This window comes from Notamacropus eugenii, chromosome 1, assembly GCF_028372415.1.
Source record: "Notamacropus eugenii isolate mMacEug1 chromosome 1, mMacEug1.pri_v2, whole genome shotgun sequence".
Classification (NCBI taxonomy): Eukaryota; Metazoa; Chordata; class Mammalia; order Diprotodontia; family Macropodidae; genus Notamacropus; species Notamacropus eugenii.
In genome coordinates, this window is record NC_092872.1 from 391,287,904 (window position 1) to 391,313,280 (window position 25,377).

Consider the following 25,377-nt stretch of genomic DNA (forward strand, 5'->3'; position numbering starts at 1 on the left):
TTCTAGCTCTATTACTTATTACTATGTGACTTTGAATAAATTGTTTAACCTTTCTGGGTCTTCATGTCTTCATTTGATTGATTTGCCCATGGTTACACAGATAATCAGTAGCAGTGAACTAATCAGTATCAGAGACAGGATTTAGTCCCAGGTTTTCTCAACTTCAAGTCTGGTACTCTATCCTCAGTACCATATATATTATTATCTACAAAATAAAGAAAAAAAGTGTTTCTTCATCATATTTTTCATTCTAGATATTTCAGTGTAGTTAACCACAATCTGACTTAGAACAATACCAGTGTAAAATGTCATTACATGTCTTTCACAGTTGTTGTGAAGACAGTGCTTTGCAAATTCTAAAGTGCTATGGAAATATAAGGGTTTGTTAGTAAATATAAAGATAACGGTAATGGAGATCTACCAGAGAAAAATATCTCCAAAATTTCCTAACTCTATTACATGAAAATACCCACAGACAATGTACATGAATTATTAACTCCTCAATGAGGCAATGAGTGTAACAAAAGAATTAGTTATGACTTGAATTTAATCTTGAATATGTGAGTACCAGACTTGGATCTTGACTGTTATAGTTGCCAAAAGAAAAACAAACTGTCTTTTTGGACGTGATTGTCTTTTGATATCTTTTCTAGTCAATAATGGGATTAACACAGGCTTTCAGAAGAATTAAAGTAAGTCCCATCCCACAAGTTTTTTTTTTTTTTTAGCAGCCATTCATAATGATTCCTTGATTTATTGACATGATGCCCCCTTTCTAAGTATTTCAATACTGTCTAATCCTATGCAATCCTAGTCCTTGTCTTTCCTTAGATTTCCCATAGAGAAACAACACACCGTGGTAAGGAACTGTCTGAATACTCGTGTCCTCTCCTATATTTTTCTGCCTTTTTTCAAGCAGTTGGTAATTCATTTGAAGTCATTTCCATCTACCATACTTTTGCCTTGCCTTTGGCCATCTATAATTTCTTTTCTTTTGAGAACACATCTTTCCATGGTTTCCCATATGACAGCATTCCATAAAGTGAAAATAAATTAAGTATGGTTTTTCCACAGGAGATATATGAATGAAAATGAAGTAAGCCCTGTGTTACAAATTTGTTCATGAATGTATGACTTCCAGAATTGGTACATGTATGACCTTGGGCAAGCCATTGAACTTTTCTTGTTCTCTATTTCTTTATCAGTAAAATTAGCTCCTGGGATTATACAATCTCTAAGATGCCTCTTGGTATAAGACCTTTCCTAGTTATAATGTTACTATCATGTGATCATATATTTCTATATAGCAACAATACAACAAAATCATTGTTAAAAGATTAAGGTTTTGTGCAAGAATGTATTTTGGAATCCTTAAAAGTGGTACATGACTTCTGAAATATCATTTAGCTTAATTTACAGTGTCCATGGATTATGTACTGACAAATTTAAGCAATATGAATTTTTTTCTGGCCTCACTATACATTACTCCCCACCCTTTGTTCTGTAGTCCAGCAAATTGTCCCTTCCTATATTTTTCTCCATGATACTACAAGTTCCACCACTGTGCCATCTCTGTCACTATCCCCCATTCCTGATATGTATTTAGTCTTCACCTTCACTTCAAAAAATCTCTTATTTCATGACACAGTTCAAGAACCACCTTCTCTGCAATACTACCAACTGCTAGGTCTGTGCCTCATTAACCACCTTATATTTAATTACTTCATTAATATTATTAAATTAATTAAAATTAAATAAATTAAATTATTATATATGTTACTGCTGATACTACTACTACTACTACTACTACTACTACTACTACTACTACTACCATTGATACAGTGCTTTAAAGTTTGCAAAGTGCTTTACAAATGTTATTTTATCCCCATAACAACCCTGGAAAACAAGTACAAGTATTATCCTTATTTTACAGATTAAGAAACTGGAGAAGATAGATATAGTGAATTGCTGACAGTCACACATCCAGTAAGAGTCTGTGTGTGTTCATCCTTCATTGCCAAAGAAAACCATGCCATCAGAGAAATAATGACATGACTTTGTTTTGAGTGAGGGAGGGCTGTGCAGCTCACCAGTCTTGCTTCTCCTCCAGAGCCATCTGAATCCAGTGACCAGATATTCATCAGGATGACTGGAGATGACCCAGGAAGAAGAAACTGGGGTTAAGTGACTTACCCAAGGTCACACAGCTAGTGAGTGTCAAGTGTCTGAGGTGAGATTTGAACTCAAGTCCTCCTGACTCCTACACTGAAGCTCTATCCACTGCACCACCTAACTGCCCCTGTGAGTGTCTGAGGCTGAATCTGAACCCATATCTTCCTGCTTCTACACATTTGACTGCACAAGTGCAAATATTTTATCTAGAGAGTCAACATGTTATAGAGGACAGAGATTTGACCCTGTAGTCACAAAGAATTGTTTTCAAATGTCTGTGAATATACTGTTATTTGACCATGGGCAAATCATTTAACTTTCAATGCCTTTTATTAATCTCTAAGACTATAAATTGTAAAGAAGCAGCTTATCTGCACTGATAACCAGGGTTTCTTCACCCAAGAGTTTCCTATAATGAAATCACATATATGTATGTATGTGTTTATGCATGCATGTATTATGTATGCACTAACCCCATATCATACAGTTTTTATGTATCTACATATATACACAGATACATACATACACACATATATACATGTGCATGAATGCACAGATACATGTTTCCTTCAAAGAACCATAAGCTCCTTATTTATCTCTTTGTGTTCCCAGTTCCTAGCACAGTTTCTGTTTAATAAATTTTTGCAAGTTGGTTGGCTGATTGGTTAATTGATTTATTGTGAATATATTTGAGGAAGCACTATATCTTCTGTAAACAAGAAATTCTGGAAAAACTGATCATGAATAAGTAATCCTTTTTTATTTGGACTTTGTGCACAATATCCTCCATGTCACATGCATGAACATCTTTAATGAGAATGTATCTCTGTTGTCAAAGTCAGTTAAATTAATACTGTATTTGTTTTGTGTGTCATGGGACACATATCAAATTCTAGTTGTGCATGCTATGTACAGTTTAAGGTGATAGAACTATTGAACTAGGAAAATTTTCACATACGTATTAGTGCAATTTAAGAAAGAATGTATTTTATTCATTTGAATGGTTGGTTATTAGATGTCACCAAGCATAACATCAAAAATATATCAAAAAGTTAAAAAAAAGAAGACTGAAAAAAGGCTTTTGATGAATATTTCAACCATATAGGAATAGAAGCTCTCTCTCTCTCTCTCTCTCTCTCTCTCTCTCTCTCTCTCTCCCCTTTCTCTCTCTCTCCCTCCCTCTCTTTCTTTCTCTTTCTACACACACACACACACACACACACACACACACACACACACACACAATATACACACATACACACACCTGTCTTTGTCTCTGTTGCTGTTTCTGTCTTTTTCTCTCTGTTTCTCTCTATCTTTTTCAGACATGTTAATAATTATGTAAGACATGTATGTAATGTACAGACATGGAAGGTATACCATGATGTATTACAGTGAAGTTTTTCTAAGTCAGATTGTGCTCGACTACCCTGGAACATCTAGAATTAAATATCTAAAGATGAAATGCTTTTTTTCTTTATTCTCTAGTTAATAACGTGGTATAGAAGATAAAGGACCAGACATGAATTTGGGAAAACCTCTCTTTGTCTGTCTGTCTCTCTCTGTCTCTGTCTTTCTCTGTCCTTTAGGCCTCACATGTTCTTGACTATGACTGCAGTCATTCTCCTAACGTCTGCCAGGTCATTGTACGATTTCTTATAAACAAATGAGAGGCCATTCATCTGTGTTGACCTCAGGCACTTTGATGATCATTGCCCACTATTTTCCTTAGGAAAGTAAGTGGGAGAATGGGAGATACCAGGACAGCACTAATGTGGAAACTTTGCTTAAACTTAAAATCAAGTCTTATGAACATTTACTTGTCTCCCCCTGTCACCTATCTTCCATGCTTCAGGGAAGTTTTCCTGAATAGTCTGGCTTCCTTCAAATCTTGATGAGAATTTCTTAGGGCACTGAATCTGTGATTTAAACATACTGCTGTCAGACTAACTTAGGACTATTCTGTTCATGAAGGAGCTTTTTTCCTTGAGGTATTAAGTCTCTCAAGGTCATCCACAGAGTAATTGTGACATTTTAACTTGGCTTTGGACAGCTAAAAATGAAGGATTTGAATAAAAGCATTTGCAGACATTAACGTTAGTATCTGAACACCCTGCAGAGATCATTCTAGTTCAGTACTGAAAATGTTTTTATAACTTTATTCTGGTTCAATAGATTTAGAAAATGAATTGGTTCAGTTCTAATTCAAAGTAATTCAATAAGGTTTTTTTGAGAATCAAAACATTTGGTCAATTCTATAATTTGAGCAATGAATATATAGATCTAGTTTTTGCTTAATGATAAAATTTAAGTTCCTGCTAAAAACAAGCCCACCCAAATGCATGGACTTAACATGCAGTAGTCAAACAAATGATATGGGGGAGGAAGAAGCACACTGAATTAAAAGTGAATGCTTTAACCAGATTTTTATAAATCCTTTGGATCCTTTCCCTGATTCAGTCATATGTATTCAACATCTCATGATTCCTATTAGTAAGTAAGTAACCTTGTCTTCCAATGTGATAAAGGGATAGAACACGTCCAGAGAGCAGTGATAATAACTGAATGGCTAAGATATCTTTCAGTATTTTAGCTTAGTATCCTGAGGTTTCTCCCCCTTTTTTTAAAATCAACAATTTTGTAATCAAGAGTAAGTTAAGAGGCAGAATGTAAACAATTCTTTGTCTTTTATTTTCATTTCCCTTTTTTTATAATGAGTTGTTGTTGTTGTTATTGTTGGTGGTGGTGGTGTGTGTGTGCCTGTGTGTGTGTGTGTGTGTGTGTGTTTAGGAAGTAGAACACAGTATTTCATTATCACTGACTTTCACTTTAACATATATAGAGATGGTCATGATTTTTTTTTCACAAAACCATTCTTAAAGTTATTTTTTTATTAAAAAAGATGATAATTATGATCCTAGAAGAATCCCCTAACTTAGCTGTTAAACTGGTTGATTAGATGTTCAGGTAGTTTCAGTCCTAGGTATTCAAAGTTCTATATCAAAACAACCTAGCAAACAATCAGTCAGTTAGGCTTCAGTTAGCATCTTCTTTGTGGCAAACATTGTTATAGGTACAGAGATAAGAAATGCAAAGAAAAAAACCTATCTCTTCTCTTCTCTCCCCTCCCCCCTCCTCTTCCCTCCTCTCCCATCACTTCCCCTTCCCTCCTCTCCTCTGTCTCTCTCTCAATTTGTCTCTCACTGAAACACATGCACATCCCCCCTACACCAAATACATATATAAGCATATACAAGATAAATATAAAGTGAGTAAATGCAAATATATACCATTACAAATTAGGAGGCTCTTTGAATGGGAAAACACTAGCAGTTGGGGAATTAAGGAAAGGCTAAAGGATAAATTGTTGATTAAGATGTGTCTTAAACAAAATAAAGGACACTTTAAGGGCTTTAAAAGCTAAATAGCTGACTTTTTATTTTATCTTTGGGTCAAGAGAAAGACAACAGGATTATTTGATTGGGAGAGCCACATGATCAGTTCTGCACCTAAGCAAAACTATTTTGGCAGAGTGTATACAATGGGCTTGAGTAGTGAGAGACTTGAGGCAAGGAGACCAATTGTGAGATGATTGCAATAACCCACATGAAAAGTGAAGACTACCTGAATTAAGGTGGTAGCTATGAGTAGAAAGAACATGACAGATGTAAAATCTGAAGGTAGAAAGGGCAAGATTTGGCAAATGATTTGATATATGAGGGAGAAAGTGAGGAGCTCATGATAACCCTGAGGCTATGAGCCTGAGACACTAAAAGGATCCTAGGCTCTTATACAGAATTAGTCAAATTTGGAAGAGAGGCAAGGTTTTTTTCAGGAAAAATAATATCAATTTTGCACATGTTTAGTTGGATATTTCTCAGGACCATCTACTTTGAAATACCCAGTAGGAAATTGGTGATGAGGGACTGAAGATATCTATCTATCACCTATCTATCCATCCATCTATCAACATCTATATATGTATGTGTCTTACTATCTATCATATAATTGTCTTAATCTATCTGTGAATTACTGATATAAAGAAAATGGTTAAATATAAACACGTGTAGAAGTTATTGAAGAGAGAATATAGAGAGAAAAGAGAAGAGGATTCAAGATAATATTTTGGGAGTAAATTCATAGTTAAGGATATGCTATAGAGGTTGATCCCACAAAGGAGACTGAGAACATATGTAGGAGGAGAACCAGGAGGTGACTATCATGGAAAAGCATAGAAAGAAGAATATCCAAAAGAAGAGGATGATTAACAGCCTTGTGACACCTGCTGGCTCACATTTTGTCCGGAGCAATGTTTTCACTTTCACCCTTAATGTCAAATGATATTCTCTCACATTTTAATTAAATTGTTATATATTACAAACTCCACTTCTCTTGATTGGGGCCATAAAAATGAATGGACTAATTCAGCTACATGGTCCTAATAGTTTTTGTGACAACCTATAAACAAGTGATCTCAAAAAAAGTCCAAAGATAATTTATATTACATGATATGTTGCACTTTCATTATTAGTTGCCTTACTTGAACTTGTATTGAAGAAAGTGGTGTGTATGTGTGTATACACAGGCATGTATGTTTATATATACAATATACATGTACATGTATTGTGTGCACATATATATATATATATTCACCCATCTGTGTGCATGTATGAATGTATGTATGCTCAAATGGCTATTTTGAGGAGTTAGGATGATTTACATGATAACCTTATTGTGGCAACTATGACAACATGGAAAGAGAATTTGCCCACGCAACCTGGGTCCCAATTCATTCTCTAGTATTTAGTTTATCTTGATCAAATATTTATTCTATAGGATCCTCAGTTTTCTCATCTATAAAGTGATAAACTCTAAGTTTCCTTCTAGCTCCAGATTTTATGATTGCATAACCGTTGGTACGGTCTATGTTTAAGGAAAACAATAAATAAAGAAGCAGTTGGGAATAGTGGAAAGAGTGCTAGACTTGGGGCCAGGAAGACCAAAGATTGTAATGGGCCCTGGCAACTGGTTAGAAAAGACTTACAGAGGATTCCTGTGCTAGTCCTAGACAGAGGATAAGATGATGTTTGGTAACTCCATTGCCTTTAGCCACTTCAGGGACATAGTTCAAGGGCAGAAAGGAACATGTTCAGTCAAGGGAAAGCTGAAACCCTGAGGGACAAATGTTTGGCAATTCCATTGCTTCTATTCACTTCTGGTTGATAGTTCAAGGACAAAGAGAAATAAGTTCAGACAAGAGGGAGCAGAAGCCCTGAGAGTCAGTATTGCTTTTGGACAGAAGAATCAGGAACACTGAGAAATAGTATCACTTCTGGTCCCAAGGGAGCAGGGTCCTTCAGGAACAGTGTCAGTTACAATGCTAAGGGACCAGGACCTGGATAAGGACAAGAGTACAGACCAGAAGACAGTGACCACACATCACACCACCTTGGAAGCATCCAAAAATTCCAAATTCCCCAAAGTAGCTCTGAAAATGGAAGTGCAAAAAAAAAAAGTAAAACCCTGCAGCTTGAGGCAGTATCTTTTCCCAAAGTGCTGGTAACAGACTTTACCATTAACATAAAGTGCAGAATCAAGTAATATGAAGGGAAAATAAGCAAACAGTAGACATACCTGACTAAAATAAGCTACTATGGTGACAGGGAAGGACACAATCTCAGAAAAAAAGACAAATTAGGAATTTCTAAAGACAGATCACTGAAATGAGAGTGAAGGCCAGTTTAGAATCCACATGGATGAAACACCAGCACTGGGACTAGCTGGTAGTGACAGAAACAACAGCAACATTGAGATCTCTTAAGCCAGAGATGATAAGGAGACAAGGAAACTGGTAAGAAAGAGATCACAAGAGACCCATGTGCTAGCACTGAATAAATTATCATTCACTGTTTGGCCACTGTATTGCTGATAGACACTTTTGGGGCATAGCTTAAGGATGGAGGGGAAGCATTTTTGGCTAAACTGAAGTGGAAACCTTTAGGGACAATATTGGTTCTTGTCCCAAGGGGTCAGAGATGTGAAGAACAGTATCACTTCCTGTCATAAAGGATCAAGGGCTCTGAGGAAAATCAATAGCAAACTCAAAAAATCAAAAACCCTTCTTAGGTAAGGACTAGAGGGCAGTAGGTAAAGACCAGACTGCATACCAGGAGAATAAGTGATCACACCACATCAACAGTTTCCAAACTCCCATAATTAGCTCTAAAATTAACATTGTAAAAGAGTCAGAATATTGAGGGTACTCATTCCCCTTACCATGGCAACAACAGAGACCAACTTTAACATAAAGTTCAAAGTTAAAAATCAGCTGAAAAAAAGAGCAAGCAACAACAAAAATAGAACCTGACCATAAAAATCTCCTGTAGGGACAAAGAAGATCAAGATAAAAACTCAGAAGAAGGTAAAAATAGACATAATTAAAGAAGAGTAAATTAAAAGATCTATAAGAAAAGTTGCCAAGAAAAAAATGAATTTGATGAAAGCTCAATAAGAATTTCTGGAAGAGATAAAATTTATTTTCAACATCACATAAAAGAGTTAGAAATAAAACAATAGGTAAAGAAGTGAAAGCAAGGGAAAAAATTATAAAATTACAACAGCTTGGTAAAGAGGCACAAAAATACTGAAAAGTAATTACTTCAAAATTAGAATTTGGCATGTTGAAGTGTCCATGAGATATCTTGAAATAAAAAGATAAAGTCAAAATAATTTAAAAAAGGAAGTAAATGTGAAACATGTCACAGAAAAAGAACTCACTGGGAAAAGAGAGGGAGAGATAATTTAAGAATTGTTGGACTGCCTGAAATCTATGATCAAAGACAGAGCCTAGACATCATATTTCAAGAAGTTATCAAGGAAAACAGCCCTGATATCCTAGAACCAGAAGGTAAAATAGAAATTGAAAGAATCCACTGATCTTCACCTGAAAGAGTTTCCAAAACTAAAACTCTCAGGAGCATTCCAACCAACTTCCAGACCTCTCTGGTTAAAGAGAAAATATTTTAATAAGCCAGAGAGAAACCATTTGAAAACTATGAAACCACATGGATCCACAGTAAGGAATAAAACAATATGTATTAGCTACCACATCAAAGAAGCCGAAGGCAAATGAGCCCTGGGATTACAATAAAGAATGATCTACACAACAACATGAAGTAAAATCCTTCAAGGGAAAAATGTATATTTATTGAAATGGAGAAACCTTAAATGTTACTGATGAAAAGACATGAGCTGAATAGAACATTTGACTTTCTAACACAACACTGAAGTGAAGCATAAAAACGTAAAAATTGAAGAGAAATCATAAGGAATTCAATAAAGTTAAGTGGTTTATTTTTCTTTAAGGGGAGATGATACATGTGACTTAAATTAACTTTATATTGTTAGGGAAGTTAGAATAATTCTGCATGGAAACAGGGTGTGGGAGTGAGTTAATTTTATAGGGATGGTGTAAAAAAATGGATAGACAAGAAAGGGGGATGCCCAAGGAGAAGGGAGAAGGGAGAGAGAAAAGAAGAGAAAATGATCTTATATATAATAGTTATCCAAAGAAATAATTTTAAGATGGAGGAGAAATGCTGGGGGAAGGGTAAACAATGTGTGACCTTCACAAGAAAAGGTGTTCAAAGAGGGAAATTATATGTATATATGTATGTGTGTATATGTATATGTGTGTGCAAATATATATATATATATATATATATATATATATATATATATATATATATATATATATATATATATATATATATATATATATATATATATATATAATGGGTGATGAGTACCAGAAATACTCAACAGAGAAGTAGGTGGGGGAGGTCAGAGAAAGAGAAAACGATAAAAGAAAAGGCAGATTAAAAGAAGGCAGTAGGCAGCAGCAAAAAAAGACTTCCAATAAAGGAAGAGAGAGAGAGAGAGAGAGAGAGAGAGAGAGAGAGAGAGAGAGAGAGAGAGAGAATAAAGAAAAGAAAATGGTATTGAGGGAAATAAAGAATGTGAATGGGATAAACTCACCAATAAAATAGAAAAAGTAAGTACAATGAATTAGAAAGTACAATCTAACAATTTTGTTTACAGGAAGCAAACTTGAAACAGAGAGATGTTAAAATAAGGAGTGAGAGCAGAGTGCTACAGTGGAAGTAAAGAAGGCAGAGATAACAATTATGATCTCAGACAAAGAAAAAGCAAAAATAGAGCTAATAAAAAGGAGAAGCAGATAAACTGAATTTTGCTGAAAAGGAATCATAGACGATGAATCCATATCAACACTAATCATATATGCACCAAAAGCCATAACGTCCAAATACTTAAAGAAAATTTAAATGAATTACAAAACAAGCAAACAAACAAGCAAGTAAACCCCCAAACCAAATAAATAAAAACAGTACAATTGTCCTCATGGGAAAATTCAACTTTCCCCTGTCAGAGCTAGAGAAATCTGATCATAAAACAAATGAGAAGGAAGTCAAAGAGATGAATAGAATGTTAGAAAAGTTAGATATGATAGACCTCTGGAGAAATCTGAATGGAAATAGAAAGTGACTAGACTATTTTCTCAGCTGTACATTGTGCCTTCATAAAAATTGACTGTGTATTAGGGCACAAAAACCTCACAACCAAATACAGTGAATCAGAAGTATTAAATGCATTCCTTCTATACCATAACACAGTAAAACTAAACTTGGTAAAGAGCCAAGGAAAGATAGATTAAAAATTTTAATTGGAAACTAAATAATCTAACCCTAAAAATAAGTGTCAAAGAAGAAATAATAAAAACAATAAAAAAATTTCATTAGAGTAAATTAAAACAAGGAGACAAAATTCAAAAATTTGTGTGTGTGTGTGTGTGTTTGTCCTTCTTTGCCAAAGAAGACCATGCCATCAGAGAAATAATGACACGACTTGCACTTGACGGGAGGTGGCTAAAACAATACTTAGGGGAAAATTCATATCTTTAATTGCTTGTGTCACTAAAACAAAGAAAAAAGAGATCAGTTAATTGGACATACAACTAAAAAGCTATAAAAGCAACAAATGAAAAATCCCCAGTTAAACACCAAAATGGAAATTCTGAAAATCAAAAGAAAAATTTATAAAATTGAAAGTATATAAAAAATATCTTCATCCAATAAATAAAACTTAGAGCTGGCTTTATGAAAAACCTAATCAAATAGACATGGCACTGGTCAAATTGATTTTTTTTAATAGCAAAAAACCCCACAACAAATTAGCAGTATCAAAACCAAAAAGGATAAATTCACCAATAATGATAATAAAAATAAAGCCATTATTAAGAACTATTTGCCTAATTAGATATAGGTAAAACAACAATTTAAGTGACCAAAGATGGATAATTCCAAATATACAATCTGTCTAGATTAACATGAGGAAATAGCCTATTTTATAATCCTAAAACCCTACATAACAATGTTAGAAAAAAATCTAATGAACAAGTCATTAAACAGCATCCCAAAAACAAATCCCCATGAGCAAATGGAGTTACAAATGGATTTTATCAAATATTTAAGGAACAATAATCCCAGTACTACATGAACTATTTGAAAAAAAATGAGTGAAGGAGTCTTACCGATTCCTTCTACGACAAAATACGTTTTTGATACCTAAAGTAGGGTTATGAAAACAGATAAAGAAAACCAAAGATCCATTTCCTTATTACATATCAATGAAAACTTCTACATAAAATTTCAGCAAGTAGTTACAGCAATGCATCACATACATTATATTATATGTCATGGTGGAATTTATACCATGAATGCAGAATTGGTTCAATATTACTAGGATAATTATCAGCATAATTGAGCATATCAATACAAAAAAAAATTTAAAATCATATTACTATATCAATAGATATAGAAAAAGTCCCTTAACAAAATAAAACATCTTTTTATTATTGGGGAAAAAAAAACACTAGGAAACATAAGAATCAATGGAGCTTTTCTTAAAATATGTAGCATGTATCCAAAACCAAGAGCAAACTGTCTACACACACAAACACACATGTTAACTTAAAACCTTTCCAATAAGATCAATGGTGAAGCAAGAATGCCTTCTATCACCACTATTATTTAATATTGTACTAGAAATGCGAGTTATTGCAGTGGTAAAAAGAAATTGAAAGAAATAAAATAGTCAGCAAGGAAATAAACTACCACTATTTACAGAAAATATGATGGTATACTTAGAGAATCCTAGAGAATCAACTAAGAAACTAAGTGAATCAATTAACAACCTCGGCAAACTTGCAGTGTATAAAATAAACCTACACAAATCATTATAATTTCTATATACTACCAATGAAATCCAGCAGTAGGAGATAGAAAGAGAAATTCCATTTAAAATAAATGCAGAGAATATAAAACATCTGGGAGTCTACCTGCCAAATCAAACACAGGAATTGTGACATTATTATGAAACATTTTTCACACATATAAAGAAATATCTAAACAATTTGAGAAATATTACTTGTTCATTGGTAGGCTGAGCCAATAGAACAAAAATGACAATTTTACAAAGTACTGAGGAATTATTTTGTAGAACTAGAAAAAAATAGCAAAATTCATCTGGGAGAACAAAAGTTCAAGTATATAAAAGAAATAAAAAATGTTAAGGAAGGCAACCTAATAATTCCAGATTTTAAATTATATTACAAAATGGAAATCATCAAAAGAATCTGGAACTGGCTAAGAAGTAAAGTGGCTGATCAGTGGAATAGATTAGGTACACAATACACAGTAGAAAGTCATCTAGTAATTTAGTGTGGTAATCTAGTGTTTGATAAACCCAAAGGTCAGAGTTTTTGAGATGAGAACTCCCCATCTGACAAAAAATGGTGGGAAAACTGAAAAGCAGCTGAAATCTAGGTGTAGACCACCATCTCACACTGTATACCAAAACAGGATCAAAATAAATAAATTATTTAGGCATAAAGGTTGAGATCATAAGTAAATTGGAGGAGTGTGGGGAAGTGTACTTATTTTATATATGGATAAGGGAAGAGTTTATGACCAAACAAGATTTAGAGAGAATCATAGGAAGTAAAATGAATAATTTTGATTACATGACATTAAGAAATTGCACAAACAAAATAAATGCAATCAAAATTAGAAGAAAAATAGGAAATGGGAAATTACATCAGACTTCTCTGATAAAGGTTTCATTTCTCAAGTTTATATTGGAAGCTGAGTCAACTTTATTACAAAAGAAAGAACAGTTCGTCAGTTGATAAATGGCTAAAAGATATGAACAAGCAATTTTCAAAAGAATAAACCAAAGCCATCCATATTTACATGAAGAAGTGCTCACAATTTCTACTCATTAGAGAAATTAAATTAAAACACTTCTGAGGTACCACCTCATACTATCAGGTTTTTAAACAGGACAGGAAAAGAAAATAACTGTGGGAGAATATGGAAGAATTGAAACATTATTGTACTGCTGGTGAAATTATGAAATAGTCCAATCATTCACAAGAATAAGTTGGAACTACTCCCAAAGATCTATAAAACTATGATTACCATTTTATGCAGCAAAACCAGTACTAGGTTTATATCTAAAAGAAATCAAAGAAAAGTAAAAAATGAAGTATTTGTACAAAAATGTTTATAGTAGCTCTTTTATATGATGGCAAAAATTGGAAAATGAAGGAATGGTCATAAATTGAGGAATGGCTGAACATGTTGTGGTATATGACAGGGATGAATATTGTGCTATAAGAAATGATGAGCAGGATGGTTTCAGCCAAAAAAAACCAAAAAACAAAAAACCAACCAACCAAACAAATAAACCTTAGAAGACTTACATGAACACGTGCAAAGTGAAATGAGCAGAACCAGGAGAATATTGTACAGAGTAGCAGAGTAATAATAATATTGTAAGGATGGGCAACTGTGAGACTTAGCTACTCTAATCAAGATAGTGATCCAAGATACTTCAAAAGGATCCATGATGAAAAATGTTATCAACCTCCAGCAAAAGAACTGATGAACTCTGAATGCAATTGAAGCATGCCTTTTTTTTAACTTTTTTTGTTTTGTTTTTTGTCTGCTTTCATTTGGAAAATGGCTAATATGGAAATCAATTTGTTTGTCTTCTTAAGGAGGGAGAGATTTGAAATTGAAACTTTGAAAAATATATTATTGTTAAACTTGTTTAACATGTATATATAAAATAATTAATAGACATGAGTGTATATGTATACACACATACATACAAATACACATATATTCACATATGCATATATATGCATACACATATGTATGTGTGCACACATATATGTATATGTATATATACATATGCATTGATTCACATGTATTTGTTGGGTACGCTCCTTATGGTGATTTCATCAGAGAATATAGATAGGTGTTGCACAGAACGAGAAGGCAAAGACAAATTGTGATCTATATTTCCAGAGAGAATATCTACATATATGATTTATAGATCAATTTAACCATATTTGTATTATTATTGCTATGGTCTTAATACCACTTTTAAAAAAAATAATCATGTATGTTTCTATTGCTGAACTTAATTTATACTTACTTTGGCACTTATTTGTTCCATCACTTCTAGAAATCTGTATACAACTCTACTTGTGCTTAACCAGCTCACTTTGCTTTGTAGAGTATGCCAAAAGAACTAAGTATGGAAAGTTATTTTTCTTCGGTTCTCCTGGTCCTTTGTGAATCAACCAATAAGGAAATTGCTCTACAAATGCAAATTATAATCTCTCTATGAATCTTTAGACTGTTTATGATAGTTTTTATGATTGCAGTTTGACAACCAGCTTGATGATAAGCCTTTCTAAAATTAAGTAAACTGATCCTCAAATGACTGATGAGTAATCACCACACCTATCCACTTCCTTGCTTGATAAGATCACCCAGAGGTTATGCCCCTTCAGCCTAGCCTTTACAAACCCAATGTCATATTTTTAAAATAATGAGACATTAGATTGAACCTTTAGCAGTAGATTAAATATTATCAATCTGTGTTACTATATACTAGTCATAATTATTCTATTCTTTGAAGTATTTGGAAAAATGAAAAGAAAGAGGAAATAAATTGCTACATGGCACTCTTGAAAATCAGAATAGCTTTGGGGAAAATTAAAGACATACTGTGTGTTGTTTGATAAACTGCTTAAATGTCATGTTATTCTCACTCAATATTATTGTACAGTAAGATATTAAGATATTAGGAATTTAGAAAGACATTTAATGATTTATTTCAACTAGTACAAAATGAAATGATCAGAACCAAAAGATAACATACCTGACTACAGTAGTGTCAAATAAAAAACCAATGAAAGAAAACCAAACTCTGAGAGATTAAAAAAATCAATGACCTCAAAGACTACATAAAGAAATATGCTTATTTCCTCTCAACAAACAATAACGTATGATAGTGGTATACTATATCCATTGTAAAATCCAGTTTGCATCTTATTAAGTGCTTTTTCTTTACTTTTTTCCAAATAATGGTTTAATTTAATGGAAATGGTAATTATAGAAATTATTGTGATGCAAAAGCAAAAGAGAACAATAACACCTTTGATTTTTTTCTTTTAAAGAAGAAATTTGTGGAAATTCATAACAGGTAACAGAAATTGGAATTATGTAATTATTTTGCTGGTTTTGGTCATATATGCTCAGACATGTTAAAATCTGTGTGACATTCAAGAATATCAGCATTATATTTTAAATTCAAAGGGGTTCTTTCTGTTTAAAAATTGGGAGAGGGATGGGTTGGGAGAGATTCTCTTATAAATTAAATTAAACATATTCAATTAAATTTATGTAAGGTCCTTGGATGTATGTATACATGTACATACATGTACACACACATGTTTATATATGTGAATGTGTATATATGTATGTATATACATACACACAACACATATATCCAAGAAGTAAAAAATGTACTCATATTTATGAAATGTTTCTATTCAATCACATAACAAATTCTAAACAAAAACTTTCATGAGCTACTGAAGAGATGAGGCATTATTATTGTAATTCTTGATCTTCATTCTATTAAATCCTCAGTTTTTAATTCCTTTACTAAAATCTTTTTGGTTATTAAGGAGATGATGAAGTATAGACAACATTTTAGAGAGTTCTTGTTTTTTTTTCTGTTACATGTTAAATCACACCTGTAAATCCATCTTTCCAGAAAAAAATTCTACTTCATTAAAATTTTTATATATCCTTAAAGGAAAGTAAAAATACAAGACTATGTATAAATATCATTTTGTTCCTATATTTTAGTATGATTTTACAAAAAAGTTTGATAACTGTTTATTCTAAATGGATTTTATTGCCCCCCCGTCTATGTATGATGGCAATGGGCACTTAAATATTTATTTATACTAGATACATAATAAATATGTGCTAAATGAATAACTAAATAATGGATACTTATTAAATTGATGGACAGTTAAAATTTCTAGAAACAATGTGATAGCTCATGAATTAAGTAATGCCTTTTGGGGGTCAGAGGAGATGAGTTTAAAATTTCCCTTTCTGGTAGTGACAAAAAAGAGTTGGGTAACTTTTTTTTTTTAAATTTTTATTCCTTAGTTCTCCAAAAATCATTTGTTTGATCTTGAGAAGGCACTTTACCACTCTGGTTCTCAGTCTTATCATTTGTAAATTGAGGGAGTTGGATTCCTTTGGCTATAAAGTCTTTTATCTCTAACACTCTGTACATGTGTATGTATATATATATATATATATATATATATATATATATATATATATATATATATATATATATATATATCTTTAACATTTAAAAAATGCAGCATTGTAGATTCATTCATTCAATTTATGTTGAATATGATATTTTAAAATATATACAATCTAGTTCTGAAATTCTGTTTATCTTTTCACTCCTAAAAGTTAGAATGCATTAAGAATAGTAAAATTGTATGTATTCTTATGGCAGATAACATTTTCACAGACCTGAACATCATAGAGGTTTCATTTGATTTGAAAAAATAAATGTCTTTCAAGGTATCAACTTATTATTATCATCCTGCCTTACTGTGAATATATCCATATATTTTCTGCCCTTACTTCTAGTGATTTGTGTGACATCTGTGGAAATAAAGGGCTTTGAAGGAAAATGGGCAAATCTGGGTTACACGTGAGTTGCTGATGAGCTGAAATCTCAGCCACAGAGGAAAAGTGTATAGTGTCCTACTTACACAACTGTTAAATAAAAAGAGTTCTGTTCCTGAATCTTACTTCCTTTCCACCAATGGACACCAATAATGTTATTGTTTGGGCATATCAAAAGTAATAAAGTGTCATTTTAATATTCTCTTGGAAAGTGCAGAAGCTGTGCATGCACATACATATTGAAAAGTGGGGAGAAGTGTGTGATTGCTATCCTTTCCCTGATTTCCTACCTTTTTTAGCAGCTACACAGTCTAATGAGTGATAGAATCTTCACGTTGTGTACTTTGCATAGGAATTCTATTCTTTCCTTGAAGGATTCTGAGGACAGGTCCTTGGTGCATGAGTCAGGAGACCTGAGATGAAGTTTCATCTTACTATATTACCTTGGATAAATCACTTATTCTTTCTTTATCAATTTCCTTTTATGAAAAATCGGGAAAACATTTTGCTTTAGATGCTTCATAGGTTTGCTATGAAGATGAAACATGTAGTATATGTGGAATAACTGGGAAAAACACAGAATCATCAAACAAATGCAAAATCTTCATTATTATCATAAATTTTTGAATTAAGTTCTACCAGGACGTCATACTGTATCATAGAGATGATGTCTATTTCTGAGGAGCAGAATGCAGTTTTTGACAGATTCTACTAAACAAGAAAGGCTTCAAGTACAGGTCACTTGATAGGCTGATATCCCAAGTTCCGACCAAGTTGAAAGCTTTGTCAGCAGAAGATCAACCTCCAAGGGATGAAGGTTTTGACCAGAGAAACTGACAAAATCAACTATTAAGGCAAAAGAAGACTTTCAACTATTATTGTTGAAAGGAATGCTCACACTAATGAATGTGCATATTTTTTGAAGTAGATTTTAATGTAGTTACCATTGTCCTCATGTTAATTACTTATGGGTTATCTCAAGATGGACTAACAATTTTTATTCTTCCTAGCTTAATGAGAGGATATGGTCTTATGGCCTTAGTTAGCTGATAGGTATCGACTAGCAGCAAAGGCTAATTTAGGCCCTGAACCACAGATTCTTTTCTTCTTTTAAAAATAACATTCACTTCTGTCCCAGACAAAGGAGAAAAGAGAATTGTTAGCCTCCCTGGATGTGGCATTTACCATATAACAAAATTTATAAATGCTACATCCAGGGGCACAAGCTAAGTGGAACCAGTTTACAGGTTTAAAGTAAAATAAATATTCCATGTAAATAGTCATTCATATATAAATGAATTAAAATAAATACATTGATAACTACAATTCTCTAATTTATTATTGGTATTTGGGAGTAACATTTCATTTTTTCTTACCATTAAAACAATTCTTAGCCATTACTATACCTTGGCCACAAAATGAAAGTCCTACTAGTTCCTCTAGTTTAGATTTCTAATACAGCTTATTTATTAGTTAACTGCTTTAAGCCATTGGCTCTACACACACTCATTTTACTCTTTTTTTTTAATGAAAAGAAATAACATGCAATGATTATGGGATGACTTCCACTATTTTTGCTCATTACAGTTATAAACAGTTAAAGAAGTTAGGAACCTCTTCTTGTTTAATAAACTCACTATCATGTTCTTAAATAGGTCAAGATTTCACTACAAACTGACAAAGAAAGTAAAATAGCCTGTTTTCCACATCACAATGTGCTGTTCTTGACCTATTAGCATTTCACAAAAGTTTGTAGTATTGTCATATCAAAATATTGCACTGGAAATACAACTCAATTCTTTTCAATGCTCTTTTTCTTTGTGAAGTGTGAAGTTTCTCCTTACTGTTGCTCATGACTATCAGTGTTTTGATTGCTGTCCTCATTAGAATATATAGGATAATCCCTGCTTCTTAAATACCAAGGAAATCTTGATGCACTGAGGCATGGATAAAATATGTAACTCCAACATGAAAGGGAAGAGTATTATAGCTCATTTATATGTTAAAAATAATATAGGTAATGCTCAGAGAGTGTGGATAACGATTGAGTCAACCTATCCTTGTCCTAGACTAATTGCCTCTGTGATCTCAAGCAAGTAACTTTAGTCCTTGGTATCTCAACAAATCAATTCTCCTATCACAGAGTAATATCTTCTCAAAATGATTCAGCACACTTAGATAAAAGGGTGGTATTAGCACCGAAGCAAAACATGATCACTAATTATTTTAAAGATGTAAGTAGACCATTTGAAATCAAGCATTTCTTGGATATTTTTATTTACAGTCTGTAATTTAATTCATGAACATTATGACATGACACCAGATAAAAAAGTAGGCAAATATTGAATTATAATGTTTATTACATAGTTTCAAAACCTTGGTAGGTCTTAAAATCTAGAGTTTCAGTATTCAATTTAAGCAACAGAAAACATATAAAAATGTGCTTCTTTATAAAAGATAATGGTAAAAAAATATAGTAATGGAAACTATGTGTCTTACTTTCAAGAGACAGTAGTAATATAAATTCTGTGATATATACATTGAAAACTCCTTATAGTTTCAAACTTAATAGTAAGGTATTTCAGAAGTGATCTCATTTTAAATATTCATGGGTGTTCTATAACTATAAATGTATAGTTTTATTGCATATAAGAATGAATCGCATCATTGTATTGCTCTTCAGGATCCAGTGTTCAAATATAAAAATCCTGTAAAGTTGTTTGCAAGAACACATTCTGTGAATGATCAATTTTAGTAGTGTATTTGTCATGGGACAAAAGAACAAAATGAAAGACATTTCATTCAGCAGATGGAGGAAAGTGAAAGTAATTGGAATAATTTAGCCCGAAAAGAATACCAAAGGATGAAGTTCTGATTGTTTTCAAATATAAGAAAGAAGGGAAAGAATTTGGTATCCATCAACCAGCAAAACAGGAAAATTCAAGTATCATTTTAATAATATAATTCCTTAGAGAAAACTTAATTTTTTTATCTGGATGTTACTCAAAGAACTATGACTTTCTTTTCCTTCACTGGAAATCTTTAGTAATAAAGTGAGGAATCATGTAGTTTAAATTAGAATAAAACAATCATGCTGGGGAAATTGGTTTGAGTGAACTGGCATCACTGAGTTCTTACCCAGATTCTAAATGTAAAATTACATTTGACTCCAACAAACCCTAAAAGACAAAGATTATTCTTAATGAGTTTTCAACTTTTATTTCTTCTCTCCACAATTATTTGCCTTTTGTATTCAAATAATCAGATACACTAAAATGGAAGTGTTCATCTGGGGTCAAAGACATTGTATTTGGAGGCAGTTATATTGTTGCCTCTATCACCAGGTCCTGCATATGTCATCCTTTCCTTGACCCCTTTCACTTTTAGTGATCCTCCTATTATAAATGGACAAGAAGTTAGCTAAAGCTTTGGTCTCTTTTTAATTTTTTCCAGTGGGGTCTGTCCTCAATAGATTACCCCTACTATTCAGCACCACCTACAGCTCCGGGGTGGTGGTGCTGAAGGGACAGCTCCCAGCTCTGTGGGCTTTCTCAGTCAGAGCTCCAGCAAAGCTTTCTGAAAGCATCGCCCATACATTGCTTTTTAACACACACTCATTCACAAAAATCTGGGAAGAGAACCACCATCATCTCTGCTTACATGGAGATGCAGTTAGACTGTCTCTCGTGAACACCCACCACCCATCCCACCAATATTTGGTATGTAAGCTGACACGGAGTAAGAGGGGGAGGGAACAGGAGTAGAGGTGAGGATTGTGGGCCAGGGGGAGGGCAGGAGAATCAAGGAAAGAAGACAGCGAAAGTTATCTCCTCCACCTCCAGAAAATCTCTCTTTTTTTTCTTTTCTTCCTCGCTTATCGTTCCCCACCACCACCACCACCATTCCGCCCCAACATACGGAGTTTGGGACAAGAGGGGAGATCTAGAAATGGAGGCACTTGTTGTTTTCTTGAGCCCATAAATCATTAGCACTATTTATTTAACTTAAATACTCTAAATTTTCAAAGTACAAAGTCAAATATGAGTGCGTGTTTTCTATAATCACACAGTTGCTTTGCACAGACAAACTCAGCCCTTAAAGCGCGCTCGCTTACGCCCTTGAAAGCAGCAAAAGGCAGTTAAAGAGTTTTCTCAGTCCTGTCCCTGTCCCGTTCCATGAGTGTAAGGGTGCGGGCATCCCATAAACACTGCTGCTGAACTCCTCGTCCATCATTCCATGTCATATGATACACAGAGACCTGTACATATGTAGCGGTGAAAGAGAAAGAGGAGGGTAGTATGTTTTCTTCATTTATAACATTGCATCTCCGCCTTTCGGAACTCTTGATCATTTGCATTTATGTAGCTGCTAAATATTTCATCAAAGGTAGAATACTAATGCAGAACAGTTTTATTTTTAATAGGAAAGCCTTAAAATAGTCTGTTAGTAAATTGCATGTGTCAAATGCTTTCAAATGTAATCTCTCAAGTTCCCCCATCCCCTCCCCCTCAAAAAAAAAGCTTGCTGCAGATTGTAGAAGGATTTGAGCTGCAGCTAGAGCGAGGGGGATTAGGGAGAGAGCAGTGCAAGTTAAATTGTGCTGCATATAAAAAAATGGGCGGATTGGTCTCTAGATGGAGAGACTGGTACCACCTTCCTTTCTAAAATAAAATCTCTCTGGCATGAAGTCACTGCCTATTTCACATCCGGTTTACCCTGGGACGTATTACTACTGTCTTGGTAAAGAGAAATCTTTTGTTGTATATCTGCAGACCGAATATTGGGAAGAAATTTGGGTGTGAAATCTTCAACATTGAAGTACGGAAGAGTCCATGATGCCTCAGAGTGTATGAGTGAGAGGCAGAGCCAGGGACAACACTCAGTTCCAGTCCCTCAGCCATCCCTTACTCTTACCAGCTCCGATTTCTTGGCGATTTTCTCTGGCAGACTTTCCACCCTCCCTTCCCAACCTCCCCCCACCCCGCCCCCCGCCCGCATCTTCTGAGATCCAGTGCCTGGAGGGGGCCGGAGGTAAGTGCTGCTTCAGGACAGCGAGCAGACCTTTGAACGTGGGTTTTTCAAGCCTGAGAGATCAGGAAGCTACAGGGGGAAGAGAGAGGGAGAGGGAGAATGCGAAGAGCCCGTTTCCACAGCAGGTAGAAAAGATTTGGGGAAAAAAAGGATGAAAACCTGAGCAATCGCTGGGTCACCCGCTACTCTCCCCCTACCATCTCCCCGGTTTGGGTAGATTTTAACTTGGAATTTATTCTTGGAAGAGGAGGGGGAAAATAAGACTTGTTTTGGTGTATTTTGCAAAGGTGGGGGTGAGAGGAATATGGTCCAAAGTTGCAATGATGGGAAACAAAACATGTTTCAATGTAAGCTTTGGGTAAAGGCACTCTTTTAATCTGGCACCAAAATGCATTAAATGATCTTTCTCCTTTTTCCAGTGGATGCTGCCAAAATGCGTGCGGAAGCCTTTCTTATTTTGCGTTTGATAAACTCAAGAATATATGATTTAAGCCTATAGATTGGTGTGTGTGCCTGTGTGTGTGTGTGTGTGTGTGTGTGTTTGTGTGTGTGTGTGTGTGTGTGTTGGGAAAAGGGGGGCATGTAGAGAAGAAAGTAGCCTGGGGTTCTTTTGTAAATTGGAATGTTTGCATTTCTCTTTTCATGCTGCAAGAAACTTTACTTCTTCAGCAACTGTAATATTCTTTTGGGATTGTTTTTCTCTTTTAAAAAATATTAAAGGAAGCCAAAGACCAGGAGCCCAATGGCTAGGTAATCTTTTAGGATGCTTAAACAAAAAACAAAACAAAAATATTTTTAAAAAATCAGTTGAGTTCAGTAACAGAAATTGTATTATTTTATTCATATGCTGCTGCTTTACTGGAAGGTGCATTATGTTTGTTCAACTTGAATGCAAAAATTTTTTGTTGTTTCTTTCTTGTCATATTTAACTCATCTTTTTCAAAGCCAAATATGAAATCAGCCTAGATCTATTGATGGCTTGCCATTTCTTATCTTTAGATCACTTTACTCAAAGTGCATTATGTTTTATTGCTCACATGTCTGATCATAACTGTTTTTATAATTGATTAAAATAGTCCCTGAGTGTGAAATGAATTGGTGTGGATTTATTTTAGAGGCACACCATGTTAAGCTGTAGAGTGCTTAATTTATAAGGTGCTTTAATGTATTGGTTGTAATTCATTAATTTTCTCAACTGCTAAGAGATGCAAATCTGCATTTACATTTCTGAATGTTTTAATTAAAGTGCTTGCAAAACTGTAGAAATCAATTCAGTAACCAGATATTGAACTGGATTTGAAAAGTGAAGCCATGAATACATTCAAAGTTTATATTACTAAAACCTCCCTACCATTTCTCCTAAGAATCCACAACATCAAAATCTAACAATTAGTGATAGATGCATTTTATCTAAAAGGGAAATATCTTTTATAAAATCATGGCGAAAACAATGTACTGCTAGCTTCCATCTGAAAATATATTTTTAAATAAGAAAACATTTCTGAGCAGGCAGCACAGCAAAAAAAAAAAAAAAAGAAAGAAAGAAAAAAGAAATGGGGCTATGAAGTGTCAGTGTGTTTGTATGTATGTGTAATCAGCACATGGTTGGATTATAAAGTATGTCCTTTAGCCTCATGGAAGTGTTAGTTGCATACTGAATAGGAAATAATAAGGAGAAGAATTCCATCATTATTCTTATGTACAAACAAGTACGTTTCAAAAGATAAAGAAAGATAAGCATGGTCAGCTCTGATATAAAGGTAGATACAGAATACAAAGGTGAAATACAAGCACTAAAAAAGAACAAACTTTCTATTAACTTCTACAGTAATACACTCTCTGGGATATGACAAATAGTTTTAAAAGTTATTGCACAGTAATTTCTTGAAAACTTAATTTAGAGGTGACCAAGTTTTTAGACTATAAACAAAAAAAAAAAGTGGCAAGAGGATGATTTTCTTCATATGGGGAAGGTTGAAAAGTCAAGTCCCCAAAGACAGTTCTCAAGTTGAGAAAGTACCATCAGAAATTATCTAAATGTTTGTATTTTTACAAAGAGAGTAAAGATACAGATTTATTTCTCAATGGAGAAATGAAAGAAATAGTAGAAAATGATGAGGCCATGTTTGTATTGTTCCAATGAGGTGTCATATCACTGTTGAGGTCATTTCCTGACTTGAAAGAATTCATGTAAATGGCCTCAGCCCTAGTGGCTATAAACAGACTTTTCCTGAAAGGGATGTTGATATCTACTTATTTTACTTTTTAGCTAGGAAAATCTAAGATGAAGAGGAAATTGGGTCTTTCTGAATATCTTTGGGCCTGGACACTCCTTCTGAATGCACTTGCTGGAAAAAGGTGAGGAGACTTTATTTTAAAATTGCATGAATATTTTTATAACCTTTCATTTTTCCAAACAGGGTGAAGTAAATTTTGCCTGAATGGAAGCACTTCTAAGGAAATTCAGGAAAGTTAATTGGAGTCAAATCCCAGCTAAGTCTAAAGAAGAGTAGCCTGAAAGAATAATGCTACTTCTTAGCATAGCATGCTAATTAGATTATGCTTTAAAACCCTTCAACAAAGAATATAGATATATAGTATTAAATTTTAGAATTGAACTTTTCTTTGCTGAATAGAATCTGCTGATAACATGCTATTTCCTAATTTATAGAGTACAACAACAATAACAAACTTCCCAATTTCAGGTTCATCTACTATGTCCCGTGAATTAATAGCACTATATATTAGACATAGGTGTACATGTATTCAGGCACACAATACTTCCTAAATAATACCTCAGGTTTGACTCTAGATTTTATAAAACATGACAATGTAGTTTATATATAAAAACTATGCTTTTCCTGGCTAAATATACATTGAATGATTTATTATTTTTAATTTTTTTTGCAAATCTTTAAACATATTTATTAAAATGTAACCTTTGAATTAATGAGTGATGATTATGAGATACAATTGGTTGTGACAGAAACATATTGAAAGATATAATTGT

General features: G+C 33.6%; 1 protein-coding gene across 1 annotated transcript in view; it reads left to right on the forward strand.

Moving 5' to 3' along the window:
* The first annotated feature begins 24,651 nt into the window (after positions 1-24,651).
* Positions 24,652-25,377, forward strand: part of GABRA1 (gamma-aminobutyric acid type A receptor subunit alpha1) — a 67,318-nt gene continuing 66,592 nt past the window's right edge. The window contains exon 1 of the mRNA XM_072630899.1: positions 24,652-24,725. Coding sequence (XP_072487000.1) covers positions 24,652-24,725 — 74 coding nt within the window. The remainder of the gene's footprint in view (positions 24,726-25,377) is intronic.